The sequence below is a fragment of the Anomaloglossus baeobatrachus genome, chromosome 4 (assembly GCF_048569485.1).
Source record: "Anomaloglossus baeobatrachus isolate aAnoBae1 chromosome 4, aAnoBae1.hap1, whole genome shotgun sequence".
Classification (NCBI taxonomy): domain Eukaryota; kingdom Metazoa; phylum Chordata; class Amphibia; order Anura; family Aromobatidae; genus Anomaloglossus; species Anomaloglossus baeobatrachus.
Window position 1 is genome coordinate 680,598,881 of NC_134356.1, and position 27,050 is coordinate 680,625,930.

Below are 27,050 nucleotides of genomic sequence, written 5' to 3' on the forward strand. Positions count from 1 at the left end.
AGACCTTCCTAGTCTTTTCCTGGCAGACACTTGTTCTGCACCTCTTTTTTTTTTTGTCATAGCTCTGCAGACAAGTATCTGCTACGATTGTCTCCAGACAGAGGTTGTGGAGCATCGCCCCCATCCCCGTTTGCAGCCAGGTTAGTGTGTGCCTCATTAGCACTATGTGGGATTGTGTACATAAAGTCTATGCATCCAGTGTGTGAGAGGAGTGAGGAGGAGGAGGAGGAGCTCGTATTAGCTGCATCGGTGCAGAGAGGGATGTGAGAGGAAGAGGAGCAGGGAGGGATGTGTGGAGTGCCCCCTGGATAACTGCAGAGAGGTCCCAGCACTGCACACAGGGCATCGTCTCTACACTTCCATCATCCCCCCAAGTCCTCTGTAGTCATCAGCCCCTCATTGTTCTGCCTTCCCCTGGTACCCGTACCATACACTCTCCCCTATCCAAACCCACGCAGCATCCTGACTCTCCACATCTCCTCCTGGACCGCTCACTTTTTTGTCTTCCCCATGTCCCATCCCCCTCACCCTCCTCCCTTGTTTTCTCCATCCCCCTCTGTCTCACTCTCTCCATACCTCTCCTGAATCCAAACACATCTTTCCCCTCCAGCATCCTCTCTATCAGGTCCTTCCTCATCCTTCTTCTGCTCCTGTCACTCTTCTCCTGCATTGCCTCTTCTGCTTTCTGACCTGCAGCTCCTTACCCACTGCCCCAACCCTAGACAGGTGTGGACCTCACCTTCTGGCATCCACAGAGCCCCCCCTAATTCATACCATCTCCCACCTTTCATTTTCTTTTTGCCTCTCAATATGCAAGTTTCTTTTGCTTGCACCGAGCAGACGTTAAGAAGTAGGACCAGTGAGGACCGTCTTTGCCCCACGCGCCCCTCTGTTGGACAAAGTGGGGGAAATGGGGGGCAAACAAAACAGCGTACACCTCCGCTTGGGACAAAAAACCCTAATCAGGTGCTCCCCCTACTCTCACACATCCTGCGGGAGTCCACCGGCAAATCTACTGGCATGAAATACAGGTAAGAAGAACGAAAATCCACAGAGACCATCACCGAGGAAATGATATTCATTCTATCTAGCCACCTAATATCTATCTATCTATCCCTCTATCTATCTATATATCTATCTACCTAATATCTGTATCTATCTAATATTTATCTATCCATCCACCTAATATCTATCTTTCTATTCACCTAATATCTATCTATCTATCTATCCATCCCATATCTATCTATCCATCCACTTAATATCTGTCTATTATCTATCTATCTATCTATCCCTCTATCTATCTATATATCTATCTCTCTATCTATCTATTATCTATCCCTCTATCTATCTATCTATCTATCCCTCTATCTATCTATCTATCTATCTATCTATCTATCTATCTATCTATCCCTCTATCTATCTATCTATCCCTCTATCTATCTATCTATCTATCTATCTAAATATCTATCTATCTACCTAATATCTATCTATCCCTCTATCTATATATCTATCTACCTAAAATCTGTATCTATTTAATATTTATCTATCTAATATCTATCTATCCATCCTCCTAATATCTGTATCTATTTAATATTTATCTATTTATCTATCTATCCACCTAATATCTATCTTTCTATTCACCTAATATCTATCTATCCTATCTATCTTTATATGCACCTAATATCTATCTATCTATCCATCCACCTAATATCTATCTATCCCTCTATCTATCTATCTATCTATCTATCTATCTATCTATCTATCCATCTATCTATCTATCTATCCCTCTATCTATCTATCTATCCCTCTATCTATCTATCTATCTATCTATCCCTCTATCTATCTATCTATCCCTCTATCTATCTATCTATCTATCTATCTATCTATCTATCCCTCTATCTATCTATCTATCTATCTATCTATCTATCTATCTATCTATCCCTCTATCTATCTATCCCTCTATCTATCTATCCCTCTATCTATCTATCTATCCCTCTATCTATCTATCCCTCTATCTATCCCTCTATCTATCTATCTATCTATCTAGCCCTCTATCTATCCCTCTATCTATCCCTCTATCTATCTATCTATCCATCTATCTATCTATCTATCCATCTATATATCTATCCCTCTATCTATCTATCATCTATCTATATATCTATCCCTCTATCTATCTATCATCTATCTATCTATCTATCCATCCACCTAATATCTATCTATCTATCTGTCTATCTATCTTACCCTTCCTCTCATGATACGTACCCTACATTGATTGCTGTGTTGGGGCTTTCTGGACGCCATTATTTCTCCTACATAGACTGATATACAGTTGTAGGTGGTCGATGCTCAGCCCCGGGTGACCCTGGTGATATCACTTCTGCCCTGTTCCCTTCAGCTCTTCCTCTGGAAATTCTTGTGGAAGTGATTGGGACGATTGATCAGACAGTGCTGGTCGTAGTCCCCATCCACTTACCCTGGTACGTGACTGGTCTGGATCACTATGGATTAGACGATGGACAGGCAATGGTTGTGTGACCATTAGCCTTACATAACAGACACCTAGGCTGGGCCTCCTGAGGCACGTGGAGCTTTTCCTCGGAGGGTTTCACAACTGTCCTTAGGATGCAGTTTTCAAAGTGAATTCTAGAAGTAGATTTAAAAAATTAGAAAAGTTGGACCTCGGCTTCACAAACTGCATCAAATCAGTGAGTGCGACAGCATCGTAATATACAGCTGAGCCCGTCCTAATATGTCCCGAATTACTCCAAAGGTACAACTTAGCCATCCAGAGATACAGCCATACAAGTCTATAGACACAGCCCGAGCCATTCCAGAAAAAAACATCTACGTCATTCCAGAGCTGCACCTGAGATATTCCAGAGATACCGCTAAATCATGCTAGGAAACACCTGAGATATCCTAGAAATACATCTACGTGATTCCAGAGTAATAACTAAGATATTTCAGTAAGCCATTCAAGAAAAACACGTGAGATATACCAAAGATACATGTAAGTCATTCCAGAGAAAGACCTGAGATATTCCAGGGATACAGCGAAGCCATTCCAGAGAAACGTGTGAGATATACTAGAAATACAGTACATCTAAGTCATTCTAGAGATACATCTACATCATACAAGGGGGGGGGAAATCTGAGATATTCTAGAAAAATATCTAAGACATTCCAGAGGAACACCTGAAATATTTGTGATATTTTAGAAATAAATATACTATATCTATGCAGTGATACATCTAAGTCAGTTCAGAGACATACCTGAGATAGTCCAGAGATACAGTACGTCTAAAGCATACATAGATACATCTAAGACATTACAGAGCTACACATGACATATTCTAGAAATATATCTAAGTCTTTCCAGAAATGCATCTAAATCATACATAGATACACTTAAGATATTCCAGAGAAACATCTAAGTCATTTTTAGATACACCTAAGTCATTCCAGAGATGCTCCAAAACCATTTGTGCACTATATGAGCTCTGATACACACCTTAGATACACCATGAGTGCTGAGATACATGTGGGATACACCTGAGCTAGACATGAATTGTAAGATTCAGCTACCTGAGCTTCTCCAAAGATACACCATGTCTGAGGCTTCTTCATCGAGTTTTTCCATCTGAAGTCCCAAAAATGGAACTTTGATGGAGCAATTGAGCGTAGTAAGACGACCCTTGTCTGACTCTTTTTTTCTGGGTTGGTCTTTTAATCCGGCAACCATAGCGTAATCTACTGCACTACTATGTCCAACATAAAAGATAGAGACCGTCATAAAAGCGTCCTACAGAGTCCAGAGGTGCTCGTTATAAGTAACGGCTGAGATGAGGTTTTGTCTGGATCCCATTCTTCTCAACTTTAGACAGAAGCCCTTAAAGCAAAGGAAAGTCCAAGCGAGGTGACCAAGTAATGTGCTGCTGAGGCACACATTCACTTTCGAATCTCCTGCTGAGATGAACTAGGATACTGCTGAGAGGGGATAGGATACTGCTGAGATACACCGGTGTACTGAGATTTCAGTTGTAGATGCATAGAGAACTTTAGAGGCTAAGCTCGGATGAGACGGTGACGGTGTGGGCACGTTAGGCATCTCTGGTGTGTGGGCAGACTGAGTGGGCACAGATACATTACTTACCGGCCACTGTTTCTAGGTGGCTCTTCATGGTCTGTGTGGGCACGTCTCACCGGGCAGACATTCTCTACTTTGCAGACATGGTTGTTATTTTTCCTCTTACATTAGACGACCATTACGGCTAGTCGGTCAAACTCGTAAAATTCATCTTGCTTGGCCGATGACTTTATACAAGTTGGTTTCTCCTGATTTTTCCCCCAACACCTGTCGAAGAAAAGAAAGTTCAGGCCCATTGAATTTCAATGCCCGATCCATCTGTGATTGGGTGAGAGGTGCTGACCCGTTGGGTGTAGGATGGCGGGAGGTGGGGGGGGTGGATTTTGGGTTGTCTAACTCCTATCTAAGGTACACGGGCACTCTGTTATGTGGTGCTATCTGAGGTGAATTGTTTATAAGGCTGATGTATGACGCTATATGGAGGTAACGCAGGGTTAATGAGCCGTGTAAATACATACACAGAACTGGATCACTGTCTCTATATATTACTGCAGATCTTAGTACGTTTTATCAATGTTTCTGGAGAATATCGCCTGCTAATCTAGCGATACAAATGGAAGCAATGTACAAAGACGGAATATAAACCCATATATTGCTCTAATATACTGCACCAAACCCTACTCCACTGTCATGTACAAGATCACCCCATCCCCCCCTACAGAACTACCTCCAAACAGGTAAAGCACACCTACAACACTCTCTCCTAGAAGAAGGTGATTGTCGAAGCTTACCTCCTCAGCCTCCCTGCACAATGACCTCTAAACAAGTAACAGCACACCCACAACACTGTCTGATAGAAGTGATTGCCAAAGCTGACCTCCTCTGCCTCCCTGCACAATCATCTCCAAACAGGTAACTGCAAGGCCACAACACTCTCCGATAGAATTAGGTGATTGTCAAATCTGACCTCCTCCCCATCCCTGCACTGACCTCTTAACAAGTAACAGCCCACCCACAACACTCTCCAATAGAATTAGGTGATTGTCAAAGCTAACCTCCACCCCATCCCTGCACAGTGACCTCTGCACAAGGTACAACCCATGTCCCCAACACTACCCTACAGAAGACAATAGGTGATTATCAAAGTTGACCTCCTCCCCCTCCCTGCACAGAGCATTCTCATAGCAATCCACATTATAAGCAAATAGGTCACGGTCTAAGCCCCACTTCTCCCCCCTCCCTGCATTGTAGCCTCTGCACAGGTAACAGACCATGCCTTGAAAGCTTTAGAAATCAGTCAACCTCTCCATTCCTACGCTCCCTGAGATTGCTGTACATCAGAATGACCAGTGATAGTCAGCGAGCTCATCCTTGTCACTTGTCAAAAATGTTTTTTTGGCCAAGATAAACCCTTCAACTGTTATTCCCGTGTTTTTTGATGGTTAAAAATGCAAAGTGCTTGTAAAAACAAGAAAGTTTCAATTTACTTGTGTCACAAGGAGATTTTTGCAGGCATCGCTGTCATGGTGGCATTAGGATCTGTAGAGACTACAGATTCTGGCACTCTGCCTGCTAATGTCTCTGATGCTTGTGGGTCGACCCACAGACTTAGGCAGGCTAACAAGAGTTCATCTCTGCTGGGCTGCTTGTTAGTGTTTTTGATCACATGCTGTGGGGAAGCCAATAACATTCGTTCTCCTCCTATATATGCTGGCTGGACTATTTTATGAATGCCAGCTATAGCTTCTCTATACTGGTCTGGTGAGGTATTGTGATCAAGACTTACTGGAGGCTGTAGTACTTTGTAGCTGTGAGCAATTGTGGTGCTAACCCTTGTTGTTCTTTTGTTGCTGCCTTACTCCTCTTGCTTTTCTCTTTAGTCTCTTACTGTTTGTTCCTGTGAGTTTGCAGTGTGTCTACATTTTAGGTTTTCCCCTGTCTGTCTTAATCTGTGTTACTATTACACTCCTGCCCCTTCCTTCACTGGGGGGAATAAAAGATCAAGCCTGGTCAGGAGAAGAGCCAGGCAAAGGACTCTGGCATCTCCACCATTAGGGGTAATCTGGAGGTCATTAGGGTATACTCACTATCCTGCAGACACATCATGACAATTTATCATTAAAAATCCTCACCGTTGTCAAGAAAGGAGTGATTTTGAATGTTATTGTCTATTTGCCTAGTAGCGACAGGAGAGTGTGCAGTGTTTATGTACCGCCCTGAGAAGGGCCCGGCCGCTTCTTCCGCTTGCTCGGGCCGAGCCGCTCGAGGTCCGGGCTCGGGTTGTCAGTGGCACGAGCGCCTCCGGACCGGGGGCCATGTCACTCTGTTAAGGGGGAGGCAGAAGGGTGGTGGTGGTGCGGGACGAGGCGCGCAGCCGGGCGGGCCGCGCTGTCGTCCTACGGGTCGTGATGCCACCCACGCATCGTGGTGACAGGATGCACCACCGCTGCGGCTGGAGTGAAGGCGGGCTCGTCCGGGATCGGTGTTGCGGCCGCAGCCTAGATGTTAGCCCCTCCGTGGGTAGGGGCGGTGTGTCCCGGGGCCCGGTGGTGAGGGGGGGCACTGGCGACGGTGTTGTTGTCGGGGTGCAGGGTGCCGTGCTGCGGTGCAGTGTCGTGCCCAGATGTCACTGGTGTGCTCACGATTGATTCACACTCAGAATCACTGGTAAACCAAAGTTCGGGTATGGTCGGGTTCCGCAGCCGGCTGCTTGTGTCCCCCGTGAGGTTGATGGTGGCCCCTTTTCCCTTGCATGTCTTGTGTGGTTTTTCGGCTCCCCTGCCTGGGCAGTGGTGGCCCGCTCCCCGGCATTGAGCTGCCGGAGGAGCCCTCGGTTGCCCGCAGGCGCTGGCCCGTCGGGTGTTTGGCCCTTGGCGGTGGCACTCACCCGGAATAGGTGGGCTTTTGTCTTCTTTCAGGACTTTGGGTGTGGATGAACCCGTGAGGTCCAGCCAGCAATCAGTCAATTTGCCTAGACTCAGTGGCTTCTAAGCTAGGACGGGGTCTGACTACCCGGTGTCTGGTGCTCCGGTACACGGTTGACTCCCCGGTTCAGGGCCGGCGGGCTCCAACCCAGGCCCGGTCCCTACGATTCCGCCGGCTGCTGTACTGCTGTACCGGTACTCCTGCAGACGGCTACCACCGTCTGCCTGCCTGACATTTCCAAGGGGCTCAGGCTCCTACCCGGGTCCCTGACAGCTTCTCTCCTTTTCACCTCCTGTCACTGTCCCGCTCTAAACTGTTCTCTCACTAGACTGTTTGTATTTCCTGCCTCAGGACAGTAGTCTCCTCGGTGGGCGTGTCTTACCGCCTGACTCCGCCCACCTGGTGTGCCCTACTGGCCCTGAGGGAGGCATCAGGTCTCCCTTTCGGGTGACGGGTGTGTCCTCACAGGGGATGAGGGGGGGTGTGTGTAATGTGGTAGGTGTTGTTACCTGTGACCCATGGGGTCCAGGGCGTCACATTTACAAGCTCTTCTCAAAAGAGCTTGTAAGCCCTACCCTGGAGCTGCGCTGTTAGCTTCTGAATCTTCAATACTGCAGAGGCAAAGCTGTTTGGACTAGTGGACAGTTTGGGCCAGCAGCGCAACAACACTGCAGCTCCAAACTGTCAATCAAGCAGAGTGCCGTAGTGGCCCCACTCAGCAGGAAGCCAAGAGGTTTGTGGACAGCGGTGCACTCCAGCTGATTAGACAATCCCTTTAAGCACCAAAAGCCCATATTACCCATTTGCAAAATTAATTGACCCCTTAATTTTAAAAACTGGTTGCACAAATTTTATCAGCCAAAATATTTGCAAGGAACACGAACCTCTGTGTCTTGGGTAACAGATTTGCTGCATAAGCCAATAACACTGCGGCTTAATAGCTTATGGCAGATGGCCGAATATTGACCTTAAAAGCATTTCCTTTGGGAATAAAAAGTCCCCAGTAAGTACAAGTAGAAGATATAAGCTCTTGGGTTGTCCGATGTCCTTGGGCTTTTTGTCAATTTAATTAAAGCCTTCCTTAGCTATAACTATTTCTTCTGTCAACGGCTTCCTAACGACATAACAGGACGTGGCAGCCATCACAACAGTCCTAGAGGTTGTCACCTATGTTCATACGGCTCCTGAATGGCAAAGCCACCCAAGCAATGCAGCAATGACATGGCAAGCCATGTAATAATGCAGGGTCTGGAAAGAGAGTACATCTTATGGCCGACACTTCTTGTGAGTTTTGGAAACAAAAAATAACTGAATGGATTATGTAATATAAAAACATTTCACAAGTTTCTGTTTCTAAGTCTTGAGGGCCCCGGGGTTCTCTCTTACTCACTTTTTCAATGCTGCATGGAGAAAACATGGAAATGATCTCTGTGAAAAGTAATAAAACTATCTCACAATTGCAGGAGGAAGTCCAAGAGAGGCGGCGTACCGGAGGCAGCTAAAGAAGGCAGTATGGGATGGAGGAGGTACCTGAGGCAGCTAAAGGAGGCAGTATGGGATGGAGGAGGTACAGGAGACAGCTAAAGGAGGCAGTATGGGATGGAGGAGGTACAGGAGACAGCTAAAGGAGGCAGTATGGGATGGAGGCGCAGCTAAAGGAGGCAGTATGGGATGGAGGAGGTACAGGAGACAGCTAAAGGAGGCAGTATGGGATGGAGAAGGTGCCTGAGGCAGCTAAAGGAGGCAGTACAGGATGGAGGAGGTACAGGAGGCAGCTAAAGGAGGCAGTACAGGATAGAGGAGGTACAGGAGGCAGCTAAAGGAGGCAGTACAGGATAGAGGAGGTACAGGAGGCAGCTAAAGGAGGCAGTATGGGATGGAGGAGGTACCGGAGGCAGCTAAAGGAGGCAGTATGGGATGCAGGACGTACCGGAGGCAGCTAAAGAAGGCAGTGTGGGATGGAGGAGGTACCTGAGGCAGCTAAAGGAGGCAGTATGGGATGGAGGAGGTACCTGAGGCAGCTAAAGGAGGCAGTACAGGATGGAGTAGGTACAGGAGGCAGCTAAAGGAGGCAGTATGGGATGGAGGAGGTACAGGAGGCAGCTATAGGAGGCAGTATGGGATGGAGGACGTACCGGAGGCAGCTAAAGAAGGCAGTATGGGATGGAGGAGGTACCTGAGGCAGCTAAAGGAGACAGTATGGGATGGAGGAGATACAGGAGGCAGCTAAAGGAGGCAGTATGGGATGGAGGAGGTACCTGAGGCAGCTAAAGGAGGCAGTATGGGATGGAGGAGGTACAGGAGGTAGCTAATCGATGTAGTATGGGATGGAGGAGGTACAGGAGGCAGCTAAAGGAGGCAGTATGGGATGGAGGAGGTACAGGAGGCAGCTAAGGGAGGCAGTATGGGATGGAGGAGGTACAGGAGGCAGCTAAAGGAGGCAGTATGGGATGGAGGAGGTACCTGAGACAGCTAAAGGAGACAGTATGGGATTGAGGAGGTACCGGAGGCAGCTACAGGAGGCAGTATGGGATAGAGGGGGTACCTGAGGCAGCTAAAGAAAGCAGTACAGGATGGAGGAGGAATCGGAGGCAGCTAAAGGAGGCAGTATGGGATAGAGGGGGTACCTGAGGCAGCTAAAGGAGGTAGTATGGGATGGAGGAGGTACAGGAGGCAGCTAAAGGAGGCAGTATGGGATGGAGGAGGTACAGGAGGCAGCTAAAGGAGGCAGTAATGGATGGAGGAGGTACCTGAGGCAGCTAAAGGAGGCAGTATGGGATGGAGGAGGTACCTGAGACAGCTAAAGGAGGCAGTACAGGATGGAGGAGGAACCGGAGGCAGCTAAAGGAGGCAGTATGGGATGACGGAGGTACCGGAGGCAGCTGAAAGAGGCAGTATGAGATGGAGGAGGTATCAGAGGCAGCTAAAGAAGACAGTAGAGGATGGAAGGGATACCGGAGGCAGATAAAAGAGGCAGTACTGGAAGGAGAAGGTAAAGGAGGCAGCTAAAGGCAGTATGGAATGGAGGAGGTACCGGAGGCAGCTAAAGGAGGCAGTATAGGATGGAGGGGGTACTGGAGGCAGCTAAAAGAGGCAGTATGGGATAGAGGAGGTACCGGAGGCAGCTAAAAGTTGCAGTAGAGGATGGAGCGGGTACTGGATGCAGCTAAAAGAGGCAGTCCTGGATGGAGGAGGTACAGGAGGCAGCTAAAGGAGACAGTATGGGATAGAGGAGGTACCAGAGGCAGCTAAAGGAGGCAGTATGGGATAGAGGAGGAACCGGAGGCAGCTAAAAGAGGCAGTACTGGATGGGGGAGGTACAGGAGGAAGCTAAAGGAGGCAGTATGGGATGGAGGAGGTACTGTAGGCAGCTAAAAGAGGCAGTACATAATGGAGGGGCTACCGGAGGCAGCTAAACAAGGCAGTACTGGAAGGAGGAGGTACAGGAGGCAGCTAAAGGCAGTATGGGATGGAGGAGGTACCGGAGGCAGCTAAAGGCAGTATGGGATGGAAGAGGTACCGGAGGCAGCTAAAGGAGGCAGTATGGGATAGAAGAGGTACCGGAGGCAGCTAAAGGAGGCAGTATGGGATAGAGGAGGTACAGGACGCAGCTAAAAGTGTCAGTACAGGATGGAGGGGGTACCGGAGGCAGCTAAAAGAGGCAGTACTGGATGGAGGAGGTACAGGAGGCAGCTAAAGGAGGCAGTATGGTATGGATGTCGTACCAGAGGCAGCTAAAAGAGGCAGTACTGGATAGAGGAGGTACAGGAGGCAGCTAAAGGAGGCAGGACAGGATAGAGGAGAAGATACTACAGGATGGAGGAGGTTCAGGAGGGAGATAAAGATGGCAGTACAGGATGGAGGAGGTTTCAGAGACAGCTAAAATTGGCTATACAGGATGGAGGAGGTACAAAAGGTATTACAGGATGGAGGACATAAAGGTGGGAGATAAAGGAGGCAGTACTGAATGCAGGAGGTACAGGAGGTAGTTGTCACATCTGGCGGTTTACATGGTAGTGGGAGTCATGACAGGTCTCCTGGAGTCAGGGGGGTTAATCCTTCTCATACCTATGCACCCCTCCTGGGCAAACTCCAGCTCTCTGTCGAGTCACTGGCCATAAGGGTTGAGGTGTCACCTACAGAGGGCAGAGCTAGTGAGGTGCTCACTCTGGCCATGTTTTGCGCTCTAAGAGACTCACTTCAGGTTGTGGCATTGCTGGGAGGCGAGGCACCATCACTCTCAGCAATATTGTGGTGTAGGGATCGTGAACGCTGGCTCAGTGGTTATCACTGCAGTCTTGCAGCACTGGGGTCCTGGATTCAAATCCCACCAAGGGCACCATCTGCAAGGAGTTTGTATGTTCTCCCTGTGTTTGCGTGGATTTCCTCCAGGTACTTTGGTTTCCACCCACACTCCAAAAACATACTTATAGGGAACTTAGATTGTGAGCCCCAATGGGGACGGTTTTACCATTGTATGTAAAGCGCTGTGGAATTAATAGCGCTATATAAATGAATAAATATTATTATTATTATTATATCCTCTAGTGTCAGCTGTTGCCAGATGATATGGGATGCCATGTCATCTGGTTCAACAAGATGGTGGGAGGTTTCTTCCAGTCAATCTTCCTCATCCCCTCCTTTGTCACTCTGGGTTGAAGGTGGCAAAGGAGGTCTTTTGAAGAGGACTAAGAAGTCACTAGAAACTTATCTCAGGTGCTTCTGTTCTCACAATCAACTCGAATGGGGGGCTTACTGTACCTACCCGTTGGCGGAATTTGCTCTTAATCATAGACATCATGAGTCTTTGGGCACGTCTTCTTTTTTTTGTAACTTTGGGTTTCAGCCCAGGTCTCCAGTTTTCCTGAAAGGGTGGGAGCAGATTCCATGGGTTTCTGAGACCACTAATAGATTGAAGGCAGTATGGGAGGAGATTCGCCAGCAGCTCCAGAAGGCGGCCATTGGTCAGAAGGTTGCGGCTGATAAACATCAGTCTCAGGGTGAGGAGTTGGTGGTTGGGGATTGGGTATGAGTGTCCACTAAAAATGTAAAGCTCAAGGTACCCTGCTTTTAGCTTGCCGCCAGGTTTATTGGACCTTTTCCAATTTTAGAGGAGAGGTGGTCAACCCAGCTGCTTTCAGCGTGAACTTTCCGGTTAGTGTCTAGATCGCTATCTTTCATAGATCTCTCATATAAAAGGCCCTAAGACCTATGGTTTCTCATTCCACTCCAAGTCTTGTCTTGGTTGATAATCAGCAGGAGTATGAAGTTGAACAAATCATTGATTTCCGGAAAGTACAAACTTCCGTCCAATATTCAATCCATTGGAAAGGATATGGGCCGGAGGAGAGGTCGTGAGTTCCTAAGGGGCGCATCCATGCTGATAAGTTAATTGCTGATTTTCAGTATAAGTTTCCTTACAAACTGGGTGGTGAGAGTCTGGAGGTCTCTCCTCAGGAGGGGGTTACTGTCAGGTCTGGCAGTTTGCATGGTGGTGGGCATCATGGCAGGTGTCCAGGGGGTTAATCCTTCTCATACCTCTGCACCCAAGCAAGTCCTTCACACTCCTGAGCATTCTCCAGCTCTTTGTTGGGTCACCTATCGACCCTCACTCGCCATGAGGGGTGGGGTGTCGCCTCTGGGGGATGGAGCTAGTGCAGGTGCTCAGTCTGGCTGTGTTTTGCACTCTAAGATACTCACTTCAGGTTGTGGCATAGCTTTCAATGATTATGTGGTGCAGGGGTCCTGGGATGCTGGAAGCTCTAGTGTCAGCTGTTTCCAGGGGATATGGAATAACTGTCTTCTGGTTCAGCAAGGTGGTGGGAGGTTCCTTCAAGTCAATCTTCCTCTCGCCCTACCTTGCCACTCTTAGCTGAGGGTGGAGATTGGGAGTTACTTCAGCAGTGTCAGCTACCCAAGAGAGGGACATTTATACCCACAACATGCTTTGGTCAGTGCTGATTTTCAGTTGTGCCTGGGTAGTAAGGTTAGTAGTGGTGTTTCTGCTAGTTTGCTCTCTGCTCTGGTCTTTTGGCTTTGTCCCTAGACGTCCCTAATTCCTGTTTTGTTGTTACTAGATTCTTTGTTGGTTTTGCTGCATTTGATCTGACTGTGGCCTGTGTGCCCAGCCACTAGCCACCCCACTATTTGTCACCTCGGAAGGGTTCTGCCAAAGTCCTCCCCTCCAGGACCAGAAGGCAGGTGAAAAGTACCTCGACCCTTAAGGGTGTACAGTTGCATGATGGCTAGCGCAGAATGTGTCTGGCATATTGCATTTGCTGGCCTGCAGTTTGATCATCCCATCACTATGTTGGCATTACAGTAGTACAGGAGGGAGATGGAGTAGATATGGCAGAGAGATAAAGAAGGCAGTACGAGATCAGATCGACAAGGTACAGGAGGGAGATAAAGCAATCAGTAGAAGATGGAGGAGGTACAGAAGCCAGTACATTATGGAGGACGTACAGGAGGGACATAAAGGAGGCAGCAAAGGACAGAGGATGTACAGGAGTTAGTACAGGATGGAGGAGGTACAGGAGGTAGATAAAGGAGGAAGAACTGGATGGAGAAGCTACAGGAGGTAATACAGGATAGAGGGTGTACAGGAGGAAGATAAAGGAGTCATTAGAGGATGAAGAAGGTACAAGAGGTAGTACAGGATGGAGGAGGTACAGGAGGTAGGACAGGATGGAGGACGTACAAGAGGGAGATAAAGGAGGAAGTAAAGGATAGAGGAGGTACAGGAGGTAGTAAAGGATGGAGGGGGGCAGAAGCAGTACAGGATGGAGGAGGTACAGGACAGAGATAAAGGAGGAAGTACAGAATGGTGGCAGTACAGGAGGAAGACAATGGAGGCAGTACAGGATGGAGGAGATACAGGTGTTAATACAGGATACAGGAGGGAAATAAAGTAGGCATTACAGGATGAAGGAGATACAGGAGGTAGTACAGGATGAAGGAGGTACAGGAAGGAGATAAAGGAGGCAGTACAGGATGGAGGGGGTACAGAAGCCAGTACAGGATGGAGGAGGTACAAGAGGTAGTACAGGATGGAGGGGGACAGAAGCCAGTACAGGATGGAAGAGGTACAGGACGGAGATAAAGGTGGAAGTACAGGATGGTGGCAGTAGAGTAGGAAGACAATGGAAACAGTACAGGATGCAGGAGGTACAGGAGTTAATACAGGATAGAGGGCATACAGGAGGGAGATAAAGGAAGAAATACAGGATGAAGGAGGTACAGGAAGGCGATAAAGGAGGCACTACAGGATGAAGTAGGTACAAGATGTAGTACAGGATGGAGGAGAGACAGGGTGTAGGACAGGTTGGAGGATTTACAGGAAGGAGATAAAGGAGGTAGTACAGGATAGAGGAGGTGCAGGAGGTAGTACAGGATGGAGGGGGACAGAAGCCAGTACAAGATGGAGGAGGTACAGGTGGAGGATTAAGGAGGACGTACAGGATGGTGGCAGTACAGGAGGAAGACAATGAAGGCAGGACAAGATGGAAGAGGTACAGGAGGTAATACAGGATAGAGGGCGTACAGGAGGGAGATAAAGGAGGCATTACAGGATGAAGAAGATACAGGATGAAGGAGGTACTGGAGGAGGTACAGGATGGAGAAGGTAAAAGAGGGAGAAAAGGGAGGAAGTACAGGATGGAGGAAGAACAGAAGGCAGTACAAGATGGAGGAGGTACAAGATTGAGATAAAGGACCTAGTACAGGATGGAGATGGTATAGCAGGGAGATACAGGAGGCAATACAGAAGGTACACTAGGTAGATACTAGATGGAGAAGGTACACTAGGTATTACCAGATGGAAGGCATACAGGAGGGAGATAAAAAAGGCACTATAGGATGAAGGAGGTACAGGAAGTAGTACAAGATGGAGAATGTACAAGAGGGAAATAAAGGAGGTAGTACAGAATAGAGGAGGTAAAGGAGGTAGTACTCAATGGAGGGGGTACAAGTAGTAGCTAAATGAGGCAGTAAAGGAGGAGATAATACAGGATGGGGAATGTTCAGGAGGTAGTATAGATTGGATGAGGTACAGGAGGTAGTACAAGACAGAGGAGGTACAAGAGAGACTTACAGGATAGTGGAGGCACAGGAAGAAGCTACAAGATGTAGTACAGTATGGAGGGGATACAGTACAGGATAAAGGGGGTACAGAAGATAGCACAGGAGGAAGCTAAAGAAGGCAGTAAAGGAAAGAGGAAGCAGTATAAGACAGAGGAGGTACGGAAGATTTAACAGTATGGAGAGGGTACAGGAGTTAGCTACCGTTTAAGTCAATTTCTGAGCCTTCCATTCGATGGGGTTCTCAAATGTGAAATAGATTTTCTCTCCTTTCAGCTTTTACATTTGAATATTGGCAATAGAACTTTGCTGGTGCTTCAAACGTAAGCCCCAATAGAGTCACTGGCACTGGCCTAAAACAAAATGTGAACATAACCTTAAAGTGTACAGTGGCAGGTAACATTTTTGGCACCCCTGGTCAAAATTACTATTTTATTGTGAACAGTTAAGCAAGTTGAAGATTAAATGCTCTCTGAAGGCATAAAGTTAAAGATCACACATTTTCTTTGTATTTTAGGAAAAATATATATATTTTCATCTTTTACATGTGAAAAATGGCAAAATGGGACAATGGAAATCTGTACTGCCTCCTGAACATTCCCCATCCTGTATTACCTCCTTTTTTACTGGCTCCTTTAGCTACTACCTGTACCCCCTCCATTGAGTACTACCCACTACCATTCTTGTGTGTTTTACTGGTGTTTTTCACATAACTATGCTTTGTCATATCTTTTAAATTAGTCTTTTTGTATTAAATAAAATGTATTAAAATTTTATTATTAAAATGTATAATGACCAACAAACTCCTGGTTCTCCTGCTTAAATATAGTTTATTGTGTAGTTTCTTTCAGGGCTGTGGAGTCGGTAAGCCAAACCTTCGACTCCGACTCCGACTCCGACTCCTCAAATTCTCTTGCACCGACTCCGACTCCGGCTCCGACTCCGACTCCGGCTCCGACTCCGACTCCTACATATATTGCTTATAGTTAGGTGAAAAATTTATTGTAGTACATGAATATGTGTATGTGAACATTAGACATTTAATAATTTTTATGATACAATAATCAAGATATTTGGATAGAACATAAAATATATTTATTGGATACAACTTTAGAACACAAAAAACTGTAATAAATTGTAAATATGTAATACACTATGTAATATACAGTAGATTACATATATATCTTGTGTGTGTATATACACTGTGTATATATATATAATATTACATATTTACAATTTATTAGTTTTTTGTGTTCTAAAGTTGTATCCAATAAATATTTTATGTTCTATCCAAATATCTTGATTATTGTATCATAAAAACAATTAAATGTCTGATGTTCACATTATACTACAATAAATTTTTCACTTAAATATAAGCATTATACTAAATGTTATTATTTAGTAAAATATTCAGCACATTCTGCATTGCACTCCTGTCCCCAATTTATTATATATTTTAGGAGTCGGAGTCGGTGCATTTTATACCGACTTCAACTCCGACTCCGACTCCACCAAAATGAGCTCCGACTCCGACTCCGACTCCACGACTCCGACTCCGACTCCACAGCCCTGGTTTCTTTGCTGTGCTGTTTTGAGCTAACATTGTCATCTCCCGGTACTAATATTTTGATATGTGCCAAAGGGATATATGGTGTTTAATGGTTAGTACCTAGTTGCACCCCTTTAGCAAATATCACAGCTTGTAAACGCTTTATGTAGCAGCCAATATTCTTTCAGTTCTTGTTTGAGGGATTTCCATCCATTCTTCTTTGGAGAGATCTTCCAGTTCTGTGAGATTCCTGGCTCATCCTGCATGCTCTGCTCTTCCCTGGAAATGTTTTCCAGTTCTGTGAGATTCCTGGCTCATTTTACATGCACTGCTTTTCCTTGGAGATGTCTTCCAGTTCTTTATGGTTCTTGGCTCGTCTTGTGTGCACTTCTCTTTTGAGGACTAGTCACAGATTTTCAATGAGGTTCAGATTAGGGGACTGTGAAGGCCATTGTAAAACCTTCAGCTTGCTCTTTTTGAGGTTGTGTATTGTGATTTTTGACGTGTGTTTAGGATCATTATCCTTTTGTAAAAGCTATCCTCTTTCCTCCTCTTTTCAACTTCAACTTTTTTAAAGATGGTGTTATGTTTGCATCAAGAATTGGTTGAACTTTCATTGAATTAATTTTTCTCTCTACCTGTGAAATGTTCCCCGTACCATTGGCTGCAAGTGCAACACAACCCCAAAGCATGATTGATCCACCCCCATGCTTATTGGTTGGAGATACGTTTTTTTTCCTGAAATTATGTGCCCTTTTCTCTCTACACAAACCTTTAATCATTATGGCCAGAGTTCTATTTTAACCTCATCAGTCCACAGAACTTATTTCCAACAGGGCTGTGGAGTTGGCAAGCCACATGTCACGCTCCCGGTGTCCCAGCAGCGCTCCTTATCTACTAAGCCGGTCTCACCATCCAGGCACCGCTCCGTAACCACTGAGCCAGTCACACCTGCGTCACGCCACCGCTCTGTACCCACTGATCCAGCCTCGCCAGCGTACCACCGCTCCTTCCTCACTGGTCCAGTCCATGCGTCCACCGGTCACGCCTGCCATTCCCGCTCATGCTCCCAAGAGTCCTGTTCCGGGTCTCAGGAGTCTGATTCTGACTAATGTTCTGTATAGGACCGGGCTGCGCCCACTCACCTGGTCTTATAGCCCCAGCACTGCTGCAACAGGAAATGACCTGAGGCTGTGCTGGGTATATAAGACTGGCCTCTCCATGTGGGCGGCGCCTGATCATCGTTTGTGTTTCTATGCCTTGTCTTGTGAGCTAGGTGCTCAGGTCTTTGTTCCTGTTTCCTATTACTGCCTTAAAGTACGCTGTGACCTTAGTGACCTGGTCCTGTCTTTGCTTCCTGCTACCTGCACCCGTTCCTGCCACGTTAGTGCTCCAGCTACCGTGTACCCTGCCCTCCAGGTGGGGTGCTCGGTCCAGTGGATCCACCTCCTGGGCCTACCAGTCCTCCCTGGCCCTCACACCACACCTCCGACTCAGACTTCTCAATTTCCCTAATTCCAACTCCGACTATGACTCCACGTTTCTGACTCCCTCATACATTACTCATGTTTGTCATAAATTTACAGTAGTAAAATTGTAACATCACTACTTATATCATGAAACTGAAGAGCAGCACAGATTCATCTAAACTAAAAGCCGAGATTCTTTGATCAGGAATAGAACAGACATTTATAGGACATTTCATAACTTTCCCAAATTGTTATGAAAAAATATTCATCACATACTGCATTGAACCATTATACTCAATTTATTATATACACTTGAAACCAGACATTTCCATCTCCTCTCTAAAGACACATCTGCATGTTTTTCTCACTATTTGACATGAAATCAAAATAAACCTGTCCCATTTTAGGTCAATTAGGATCCAACATTATTTATGTTTGCTAAATGCTAGAATAATGAGAGAGAGAGATAAGGTTTTAAGGCATTTTTATTACTTTCTGCAAAGTTTACATACAATAACAGTCCATATGATGGTGTCATGCCTTTGGAAGCTTCTGATAGGTTTATTGGGAACATCTGAGTTAATTACAGACACACCTGTGGATGTATTTTAATGCACACCTGAAACACACTGCTTCTTTGTGTAGCATCATGGGAAAGTCAAAATAAATCAGTTAAGATCTCAGGAAGAGAATTGTGGACTTGTACAAGTCTGGTTTATCCTTGGGTACAATTTCCAGATACCTGAAGGTACCTCGTTCATCTGAACAAATAATTATACGCAAGTACAAACAAGATGGAAATGTCCAGCCATCATACCGCTCAGGAATGATATGGGTTCTGTGTACCAGAGATAAACTTGCTTTGCATATCAACCCAAGAACAATAGCAAAATACCTCTTGAAGATGCTGGCAGAAGCTGGTAAGATTGTGTCATTATCCACAGTGAAATGAGCACTGTATCAACATGAGCTGAAAGGCCACTCTGCCAGGAAGAAGCCATTACTCCAAAAGAAACATAAAAAAAGCCACAATAATGTTTGCAAATGCACACAGAAATAAAGACCTTAATTTTTTGAGACACGTCCTGTGGTCTGATGAAACTAAAATTGAACTGTTGGGCCATAACGTTACCATCGTTACGTTTGGAGCAAAAAGGGAGAAAGCTCTGAAGCCCAAGAACACCATCTCAACTGTGAAACAAGGGGGTGGCAGCATGATGTTGTGAGGTTGTTTTGCTGCAGGAGGGACTGGTGCACTTCACAAAATAGATGGCATCATGAGGAAAGAAGATTATGTGGCAATACTGAAGCAACATCTGAAGACATTAGCCAGGAACTTAAAGCATAGGAGGAATTGGCCCTTCTAATTGGACAATAACCCGAAGCTACTGCCAAACTGGTTACAAAGTGGCTTAAGGATAACAAAGTCAATGTTTTGGAGTGGCCATCAAAAAACCCTGATCTCAATCCTATTAAAAATGTATGGGAAAAGCTGAAAAGGCCGATGCGAGAGGCGACAAACAAACATGGCTCAGTTCAACAGCTCTGTCAGGAGGAATGGGCCCAAATTCCTTTTAACTATTGTGATAAGCTTGCAGAAGGAGATCCAAAACGTTTGACCCAAGTCATACAGTGTAAGGGCAATGCTACCAAATACTAAAGAAATGATTTAGTGATAGAAACATGTGGATGTGTCTTTAGAGACAGTGGATGGAAACTTCTGGTTTCAACTGTATTTTAGAAATCGGAGTCAGTCCATTTTATACCGACTCCGACTCTGACTCCACCAAATTGGACACCGACTCTGACTCCATAGCCCTGGTTTCCAAAATGGATCAGCCTTGTTTAGATGTTCTTTTGCATATTTCTGATGCTAAATTTTATGGTGAGGACGCCGGAGAGGTTTTCTTCTGATGACTCTTCCATGAAGCCCATATTTGTGCACGTGTCTCTGAACAGTAGAACAATGTACCACCACATTATGGTCTGCTAAATCTTCCTGAAGATGTTTTGCAGTCAAGCATAGGGTTGTTCATTTATTTCTCTAGCAATCCTACGAGCAACTTTCATTGATATTTTACTTGGTCTTTCAGACCTTACCTTGACCTCCACTGTTCCTGGTAACTGCCATTTCTTAACTACATTTCAAATTGAGAAAAGGGTAACTTGAAAATACTGTGTCAACTTCTTATAGCCTTCTCCTGCTTTGTGGGCCTCCACCATTTTCATTTTCAGAGTACTAGGCAGCTGATTAGAAGAACCCATGACTGCTGTTTTTTGGCACAATGTTAGAGGATCTTGGGATTTGATAAAGTTGTGAAATTTGCATCACCTGGCATTATTTTATGATGATCGTGAACAAGTCAAAACACTAACAGGCTAATTAAGGTCTGAAATGTGAGTCACAGTTATCTGCGCACACAGATTTACAAGGGTGCCAAAACTATTGCATTGGCCCATTTTCATTTTTGTAATTTTTGAAATGCAAAAAGATGAAAATATGTATTTTTTTTGTCTAAAATACAAAGGAAATGTGTCATTTTAACTTTATGCCTTTTAGAGAACATTTCATCTTCAACTTGTTTGTTCACAATAAGGCCCTGTGCGCATTTGCCGGTTTTTGCTGCGGATTTCCTGCGGTTTTGCTGTATGTTTTGCTGCAGAAAATGTTTAAAACATCTTTGCAGTGATTCACCAGCAAATCCTATGGGAAAAAAAAATGCTGCGCGCACTATGCGGATTTTGACAGCTGCATGTTTTGCTGTGGGATTCCCGCAGCAAAAGCAATTGCATGTCACTTCTTTTTCGCAGGTAGCTGCGGCATTTCACTCCATTGACTGTAATGGAATCGTGAAATCCCGCAGGGAATAACGCAGGTAGCAAATTCTGTGCGGTTCATTGCGTTTTCCTGCGTTATTCACTGCAGTATTTCGCGTTTTCGGAACATAATGTTCATCATTGCCTGCGTTTTGAAGGGAAGTGATGTCATTATGACAGGAAGAGGAAGCGGAGCAGAAAGTAAACACACACACATCACACTCACACACAGACATATAGAATGTACATAGAAATCAAACGTACATATAAAAATAAAAAAACAAAAAAAAACCACGGGCTCCGCTGTATTTTTACCGTCCAGCCGAGGTAAACACACAGCGGTGGCCCGGTATTCTCAGGCTGGGGAGGGCGAGGGCCAGGGTTAATGCCCCCCACCCTCCTGCAGCCGAGAATATCAGCCCGCAGCTGCCCCGGGACTGTCGCATCCATTATGCGACAGTCCCAGCGTGTCCCCAGCTCTTCCTATTGCCGTGATGCGGTGGCAATCCAGGTAATAAGGAGTTAAATGGCAGCGGATCGCTGCCATTTAAGTCCAGGCTTAATCATGGCAGCGTCTATGAGACAGCTTACATGATAAACCCGTAAGTAAAGTGAATAAACACACACACACCGAAAAATCCTTTATTTTAAATAAAAGACAAAAATGCCCCTCTTTTACTCCTTTATTAACCCTCCCAACACACAGCTCCGGGTAATCCACCGAGGTCCCACGACGCTTGCATCCAGCCGCGACTGACACACTGTACTGAATGCAGCCTCATAACGAACCTGCAGAGGTAATTACACGTCATTTCTCACGGGCGGTAATGTGAACACACTACCGCTCGTGAGAAATGCAGTGTGTGCTCACAGGGACTCTATCTATCGATTGATCTGTCCTCTATCTATTGATTATCTATCCATCTATCTATCCTTCTATCTATCTATCCTATCTATCTATCTATCTATCCATTATCTATTTATTTATCTATCTGTCCATTATCTATGTATTTCTCTATCTATATCAGAAGGAAATTACCTTTTTTTTTTTCTTCAGTGTGCTTTATTGCATTAAATGCATTAAAACACATGTAGCAACCCGCGGAAAAACCGCACCGAAACCGTACCAAAACCGCACCAAAACGCAATAAAACGCATGCTGATTTCGGTGCGTTTTTTTTACCGCGGGTGCAGTAATCTTTTAGTGCCTGTGGAATTTTCTTAAGAAAATTCCATTTTCTAGTGCGCACAGGGCCTAATAGTCATGGGTGCCCAAACCTTTACATGCCACTGGAGTTAAGCGGGCTTTTCACGCTGCAATCTCGCTAGCGAGAACACAAGCGATCGTACCCGCCCCCGTCGGATGTGGGACATGGGCAAATCACTGCCCGTGGCGCACAACCTCGCTTACCCCCGTCACACGGACTCACAGGGCAGGCGTCCAATAGAAGCGGAGGGGCGGAGATGAGCTGGACGTAACATCCCGCCCACCTCATTTCCAGTGGAGGCAGGAAAGGAGATGTTCGTCGCTCCTGCGGTGTCACACACAGCGATGTGTGGTGCCACAGGAACGAGGAACAACATCGCTAATAAGCTGAAAATAATTATTTGTTTTAGGACGACCTCTCCGCAGCAAACTATTTTGACCGCTTTTGCGATCGTTTAAGATCGCTCATAAGTGTCACACACTGCGATCTCGTTAATGACGCCGGATGTGAGTCACAAACACCGTGACCCTGACGATAATTCATTAACGATATCGCAGCGTGTAAAGCCCCCTTTACCGCCTGTACTTGCAAGATTTTTTTTACTTCCAGAGAGGACTAATATGTGGGTGCTAAGTAAAATGTTTCATTTCTAAATACAAAAGGAACAACACATCACAATATTTCACCATTTTTGGTGGTAGAGCATATTATGTAGAGCGGATATTTTTAAATTATTCCACAGATAAGCGGTATGTCGTCTTCTATATCAGGATGGTTCTCAGTTTATTTAGGCTTTTTTTTTCAGTATTTGGTACAACTATCAATATTTTGTTTGGATATCACTGATGACCTGCTGCTTGCTTTTCCTCAGTTATTACCATTTTTTGCCCCCAATGGTTCCTCTTGGCACCCACTGAAATTGATGAACCAGGGGCACAGCTGGGGGGCACTGTGACCCAGGCGTTGGTGAGTGGAGCATAAAAGCAATTTTGGTTTACTATAAAGAGCAAGGTCAGCATAGTACATCTGTGGCCCTAATGAAGAAAAGCTTGGATTTGACTCTTGTAGCCAGTTCTATGCTTTATTGATCTTCAAGAACCTTTTTGCAACTCCATTTTTGACCTAAAGAGACAATAGAGATAGACTATATAAAATAGATCGCCCCTTATAAAACACTTTGAGGCAGGTTGTTCATAGGTTTACTGAGAAACAGCAGTGACACTTGGCCCCGATTAATCAAGACCAGTGATTTTCTTGCAGGTCTTCATGAGAGGGCATGGTGATAAAGATGTTCCTTATTGATGAAAGAGGTGTCTGTTGAGTGCACACACCACAGATTTTACTCCATATTAAAGGAACTGTGAAAAACTGATTAGAAAGCACCAATAGATGCTAAATTTTTGCGCAACTCGGTGTTGCGCCAACATTTGTCAACGTTTTTAAGCTATTTATGCTAGAATTTTGGCAAAATCACTTTGTTGAATCAGGGCCTATGTATTTTCTTGTCCAGGCTAAGAAAACGGACGAACAAGTAACAAAAAAGCCATAGCAACAATCTGTAATACAGATGAGCCGATGAATTTGCAAACTATCACGTTTGAGTCAAATTTGTGGTTTCACGCAAATTCAAATGTGGCGCCCTGGACAAGCCAGGGGCCACAGGTAACAACACACACACACCCCCAACCCCAGCAGTTCACAGCAGACATCCCCATTGAGACCTGATTTCTTCCCTCGGGTTCAGACAGACACACCAGGTGGGCGGAGTCAGGCAGATGGGCACGCCCACCGAGGAGTCTAGCTGGCCTGAGGCAAAAACCAGCTCAGACAAGTCCAGGCAGAGGAAGAGAGAGGAGGTCTGCAGAGAGGCAGACGCAGACTGGGGCCTAGGTTGAAGTCTAGGTCCCTCGTGTAGCCAGTGAGGCAGACGGTAGTGGCCGTCTGCAGGAGTCGGGAAGACAGTCTTGGTGGAACCGTAGGTAGCCGAGACAGGGTAGTGGCCCGTCCGGTACCAAACCGGGGAGCCAGCTGGAAACCGGAGCACAGGAGGAGCATACACAAAGGTGAAGGAAAGGACTTACACTACCAACCTGGGGTCAGGGGAAAAAACACCGCAGCCATCTGTGGGACCCGTCCATCCAGCCGTTTGTTTTACCGGAGACTTTGCATTCATCATTGGCTGAGTGAGTACCACCGTGCCGTGCGGCACAGCGCTGCCCCCGCGACCCTGCACCTCACCAGGCCCCGTAGCCCGCCTGCCATCCCTCCCTCACCGGGCCCCGGGACAACCAACCCCACTACCCACGGAGGGGAGAAACAACATCCAAGCTGCTCCCTGTCACCGCTCCCGGGATCCCCGTCCAGAGCAGCGGTGGTGCCACAACCTCACCACAACCGTGGGTGGCGTCACGGACAATATCCCTAAACCAAACCACCCCGCCTTTCACTCACGGGCGAGGAGCGACGCTCGAGTCCCCGGGATCCGGCCCACCGCTTGAGCCACCGACCGAGCGAGCAGCAGCAGCAGCCGGACCCGAGCAGTGGGTGAGCGCAGCGTCCCTTCCCCGCCCGCGACAACTTGGCGTCACGAACAGAATCTTACCACTCTGCCGTCTGGTAGAGGTGCGCCTTGTGACCGCCGGAGGCGTCCGGCCGAGGATCTTGAGAATCCGCCATTTTGGGCACGAAAAGTCCCCGTTCGAGCGTCTTCCAGAGTAGTGGAAGCGCGAAAGCCGAAACCCCGCCCCTGTAGAGGAGGAGCCGGAAAAAGACTAAGGGGGAAGGATGGCGTCTAGCCGCATGTGAGCCGCGGCTGTGGAAGCAGGGACGCCAGGACTCTGCAAGTATTTGGTTTCTGGAGCACCGCTGCACGAGATGTCCCGTCCGTCTGGTACCGCTGAAACCTCAGTGCCCGTGCCCGCGGCCAACGCCCCGACCGACCCGTTACCCCTGTCACCGGTAGTGGAGCTCGCAGTGTCTCTAAGGGAGGCCCCAGACCTGGGGTCCCCAGGCCTTACCTTCGTCACCGCCCTGCCACCAGCCCCGGCAGTCCGCCCGGCCGAGACAGAGATGACAACGGCTCCGGCAGTCCGCCCGGCCACAACGACAGCGAAGTACCCATCCCGTTAACAAATCTGGGCCTGTTCCCGGACTGGGGTCAAGGGGTGCTGCCCACTTCTTAGGGGCAGCATCAGGGCCAGGTTGTTTGGGTGGGTGACTAAAGGACCCGTTCCATTGTTATTATTAAAAGTGTATTGTTGTTGCAACGGTTGAAGTGATATGCCTCCCGTAAGGGAAGTTTTATGAAAAAATGCATGTGTGAAAATGTTTTAAAATGTTTTATTCTTTTTCATTTTGTGAAAATAAAACCGGTGATGGACAGGCAGCCCGCGGATGGTCTGCATTTTACTAAGGGGGAATGTGGCGCCCTGGACAAGCTAGGGGCCACAGGTAACAACACACACACACACCCACCCCCAGCAGTTCACAGCAGACATCCCCAGTGAGACCTGATCTCTTCCCTCGGGTTCAGACAGACACACCAGGTGGGCAGAGTCAGGCAGATGGGCACGCCCACCGAGGAGTCTAGCTGGCCTGAGGCAAAAACCAGCTCAGACAAGTCCAGGCAGAGGAAGAGAGAGGAGGTCTGCAGAGAGGCAGACGCAGACTGGGGCCTAGGTTGGAGCCTAGGTCCCTCGTGTAGCCAGTGAGGCAGACGGTAGTGGCCGTCTGCAGGAGCCGGGAAGACAGTCTTGGTGGAACCGTAGGAAGCCGGGACAGGGTAGTGGCCCGTCCGGTACCGAACCGGGGAGCCAGCTGGAAACCGGAGCGCAGGAGGAGCGTACACGAAGGTGAAGGAAAGGACTTACAATACCAACCTGGGGTCAGGGGAAAAAACACCGCAGCCGTCTGTGGGACCCGTCCATCCAGCCGTTTGTTTTACTGGAGACTTTGCATTCATCATTGGCTGAGTGAGTACTCAGCACAGCGCTGCCCCGCAACCCTGCACCTCACCAGGCCCTGTAGCCCGCCTGCCATCCCTCCCTCACCGGCCCCCGGGACAACCAACCCCCCTACCCACGGAGGGGAGAAACAACATCCAACCTGCTCCCTGTCACCGCTCCCGGGATCCCTGTCCAGAGCAGCGGTGGTGTCACAACCTCACCATAACCGTGGGTGGCGTCACGGACAATATCCCTATACCAAACCACCCCGCCTTTCACTCACGGGCGAGGAGCGCCGCTTGAGTCCCCGGGATCCGGCCCACCACTCGAGCCACCGACCGAGCGAGCAGCAGCAGCAGCCGGACCCGAGCAGTGGGTGAGCACAGCGTCCCCTCCCCGCCCGCGACACAAACATATTGAGATTTGATTGCAGGTAGCATAAAAAAAGATAGAAAAACTTGCCCAGCACAATTTCCTACATTGCTGAAGCATCAGAGGGCAGGAGAAATTCATTTTGCATTGTGAAGCAGGCCTTACCATAATGCCCTGCAGCAATGGTATCTAGCGGACATCACAAATCAGCAGTACCCAGTGGAGCACAGTTTGTACACCTGGAGGCGGGAGAAGGAAGTCAGTCAGAGTTGAGAGTTCAGTTAGGGAAGTGGTAGGAGAGGAGCAAACTGACAGTGTCCGGGTGTGTGGCCCGGGCACCAAGAGCAAGGTTGGCAGACGGTGGTGGCCGTCTGCAGGAGAGGCAGATCAACGCGGAACCGTAGGACCGGGGACGGGCTGTGGCCCACCGGTACCGAACCGGGGAGCGAAGTGAAGCCAGCACACACAGGCAGGGATTGAAGGCAACCGTCCAACCAACAGAAGGAAATACAGCTACCGCCACAGCTAGAGTTCCAAGGGCCAGAGCCTGCGGGCAAAAGGGCTCCTCCGGCACATACACACGCCGAGGAGTGGGTTACC

The 27,050-nt window shown here is 47.2% G+C and overlaps 1 protein-coding gene across 1 annotated transcript in view; it reads left to right on the forward strand.

Moving 5' to 3' along the window:
- The first annotated feature begins 212 nt into the window (after nucleotides 1-212).
- The window catches only part of KCNAB3 (potassium voltage-gated channel subfamily A regulatory beta subunit 3), a 119,202-nt gene continuing 92,364 nt past the window's right edge, over nucleotides 213-27,050 (forward strand). The window contains exon 1 of the mRNA XM_075346707.1: nucleotides 213-1,031. Coding sequence (XP_075202822.1) covers nucleotides 811-1,031 — 221 coding nt within the window. The 5' untranslated portion in view covers nucleotides 213-810. The remainder of the gene's footprint in view (nucleotides 1,032-27,050) is intronic.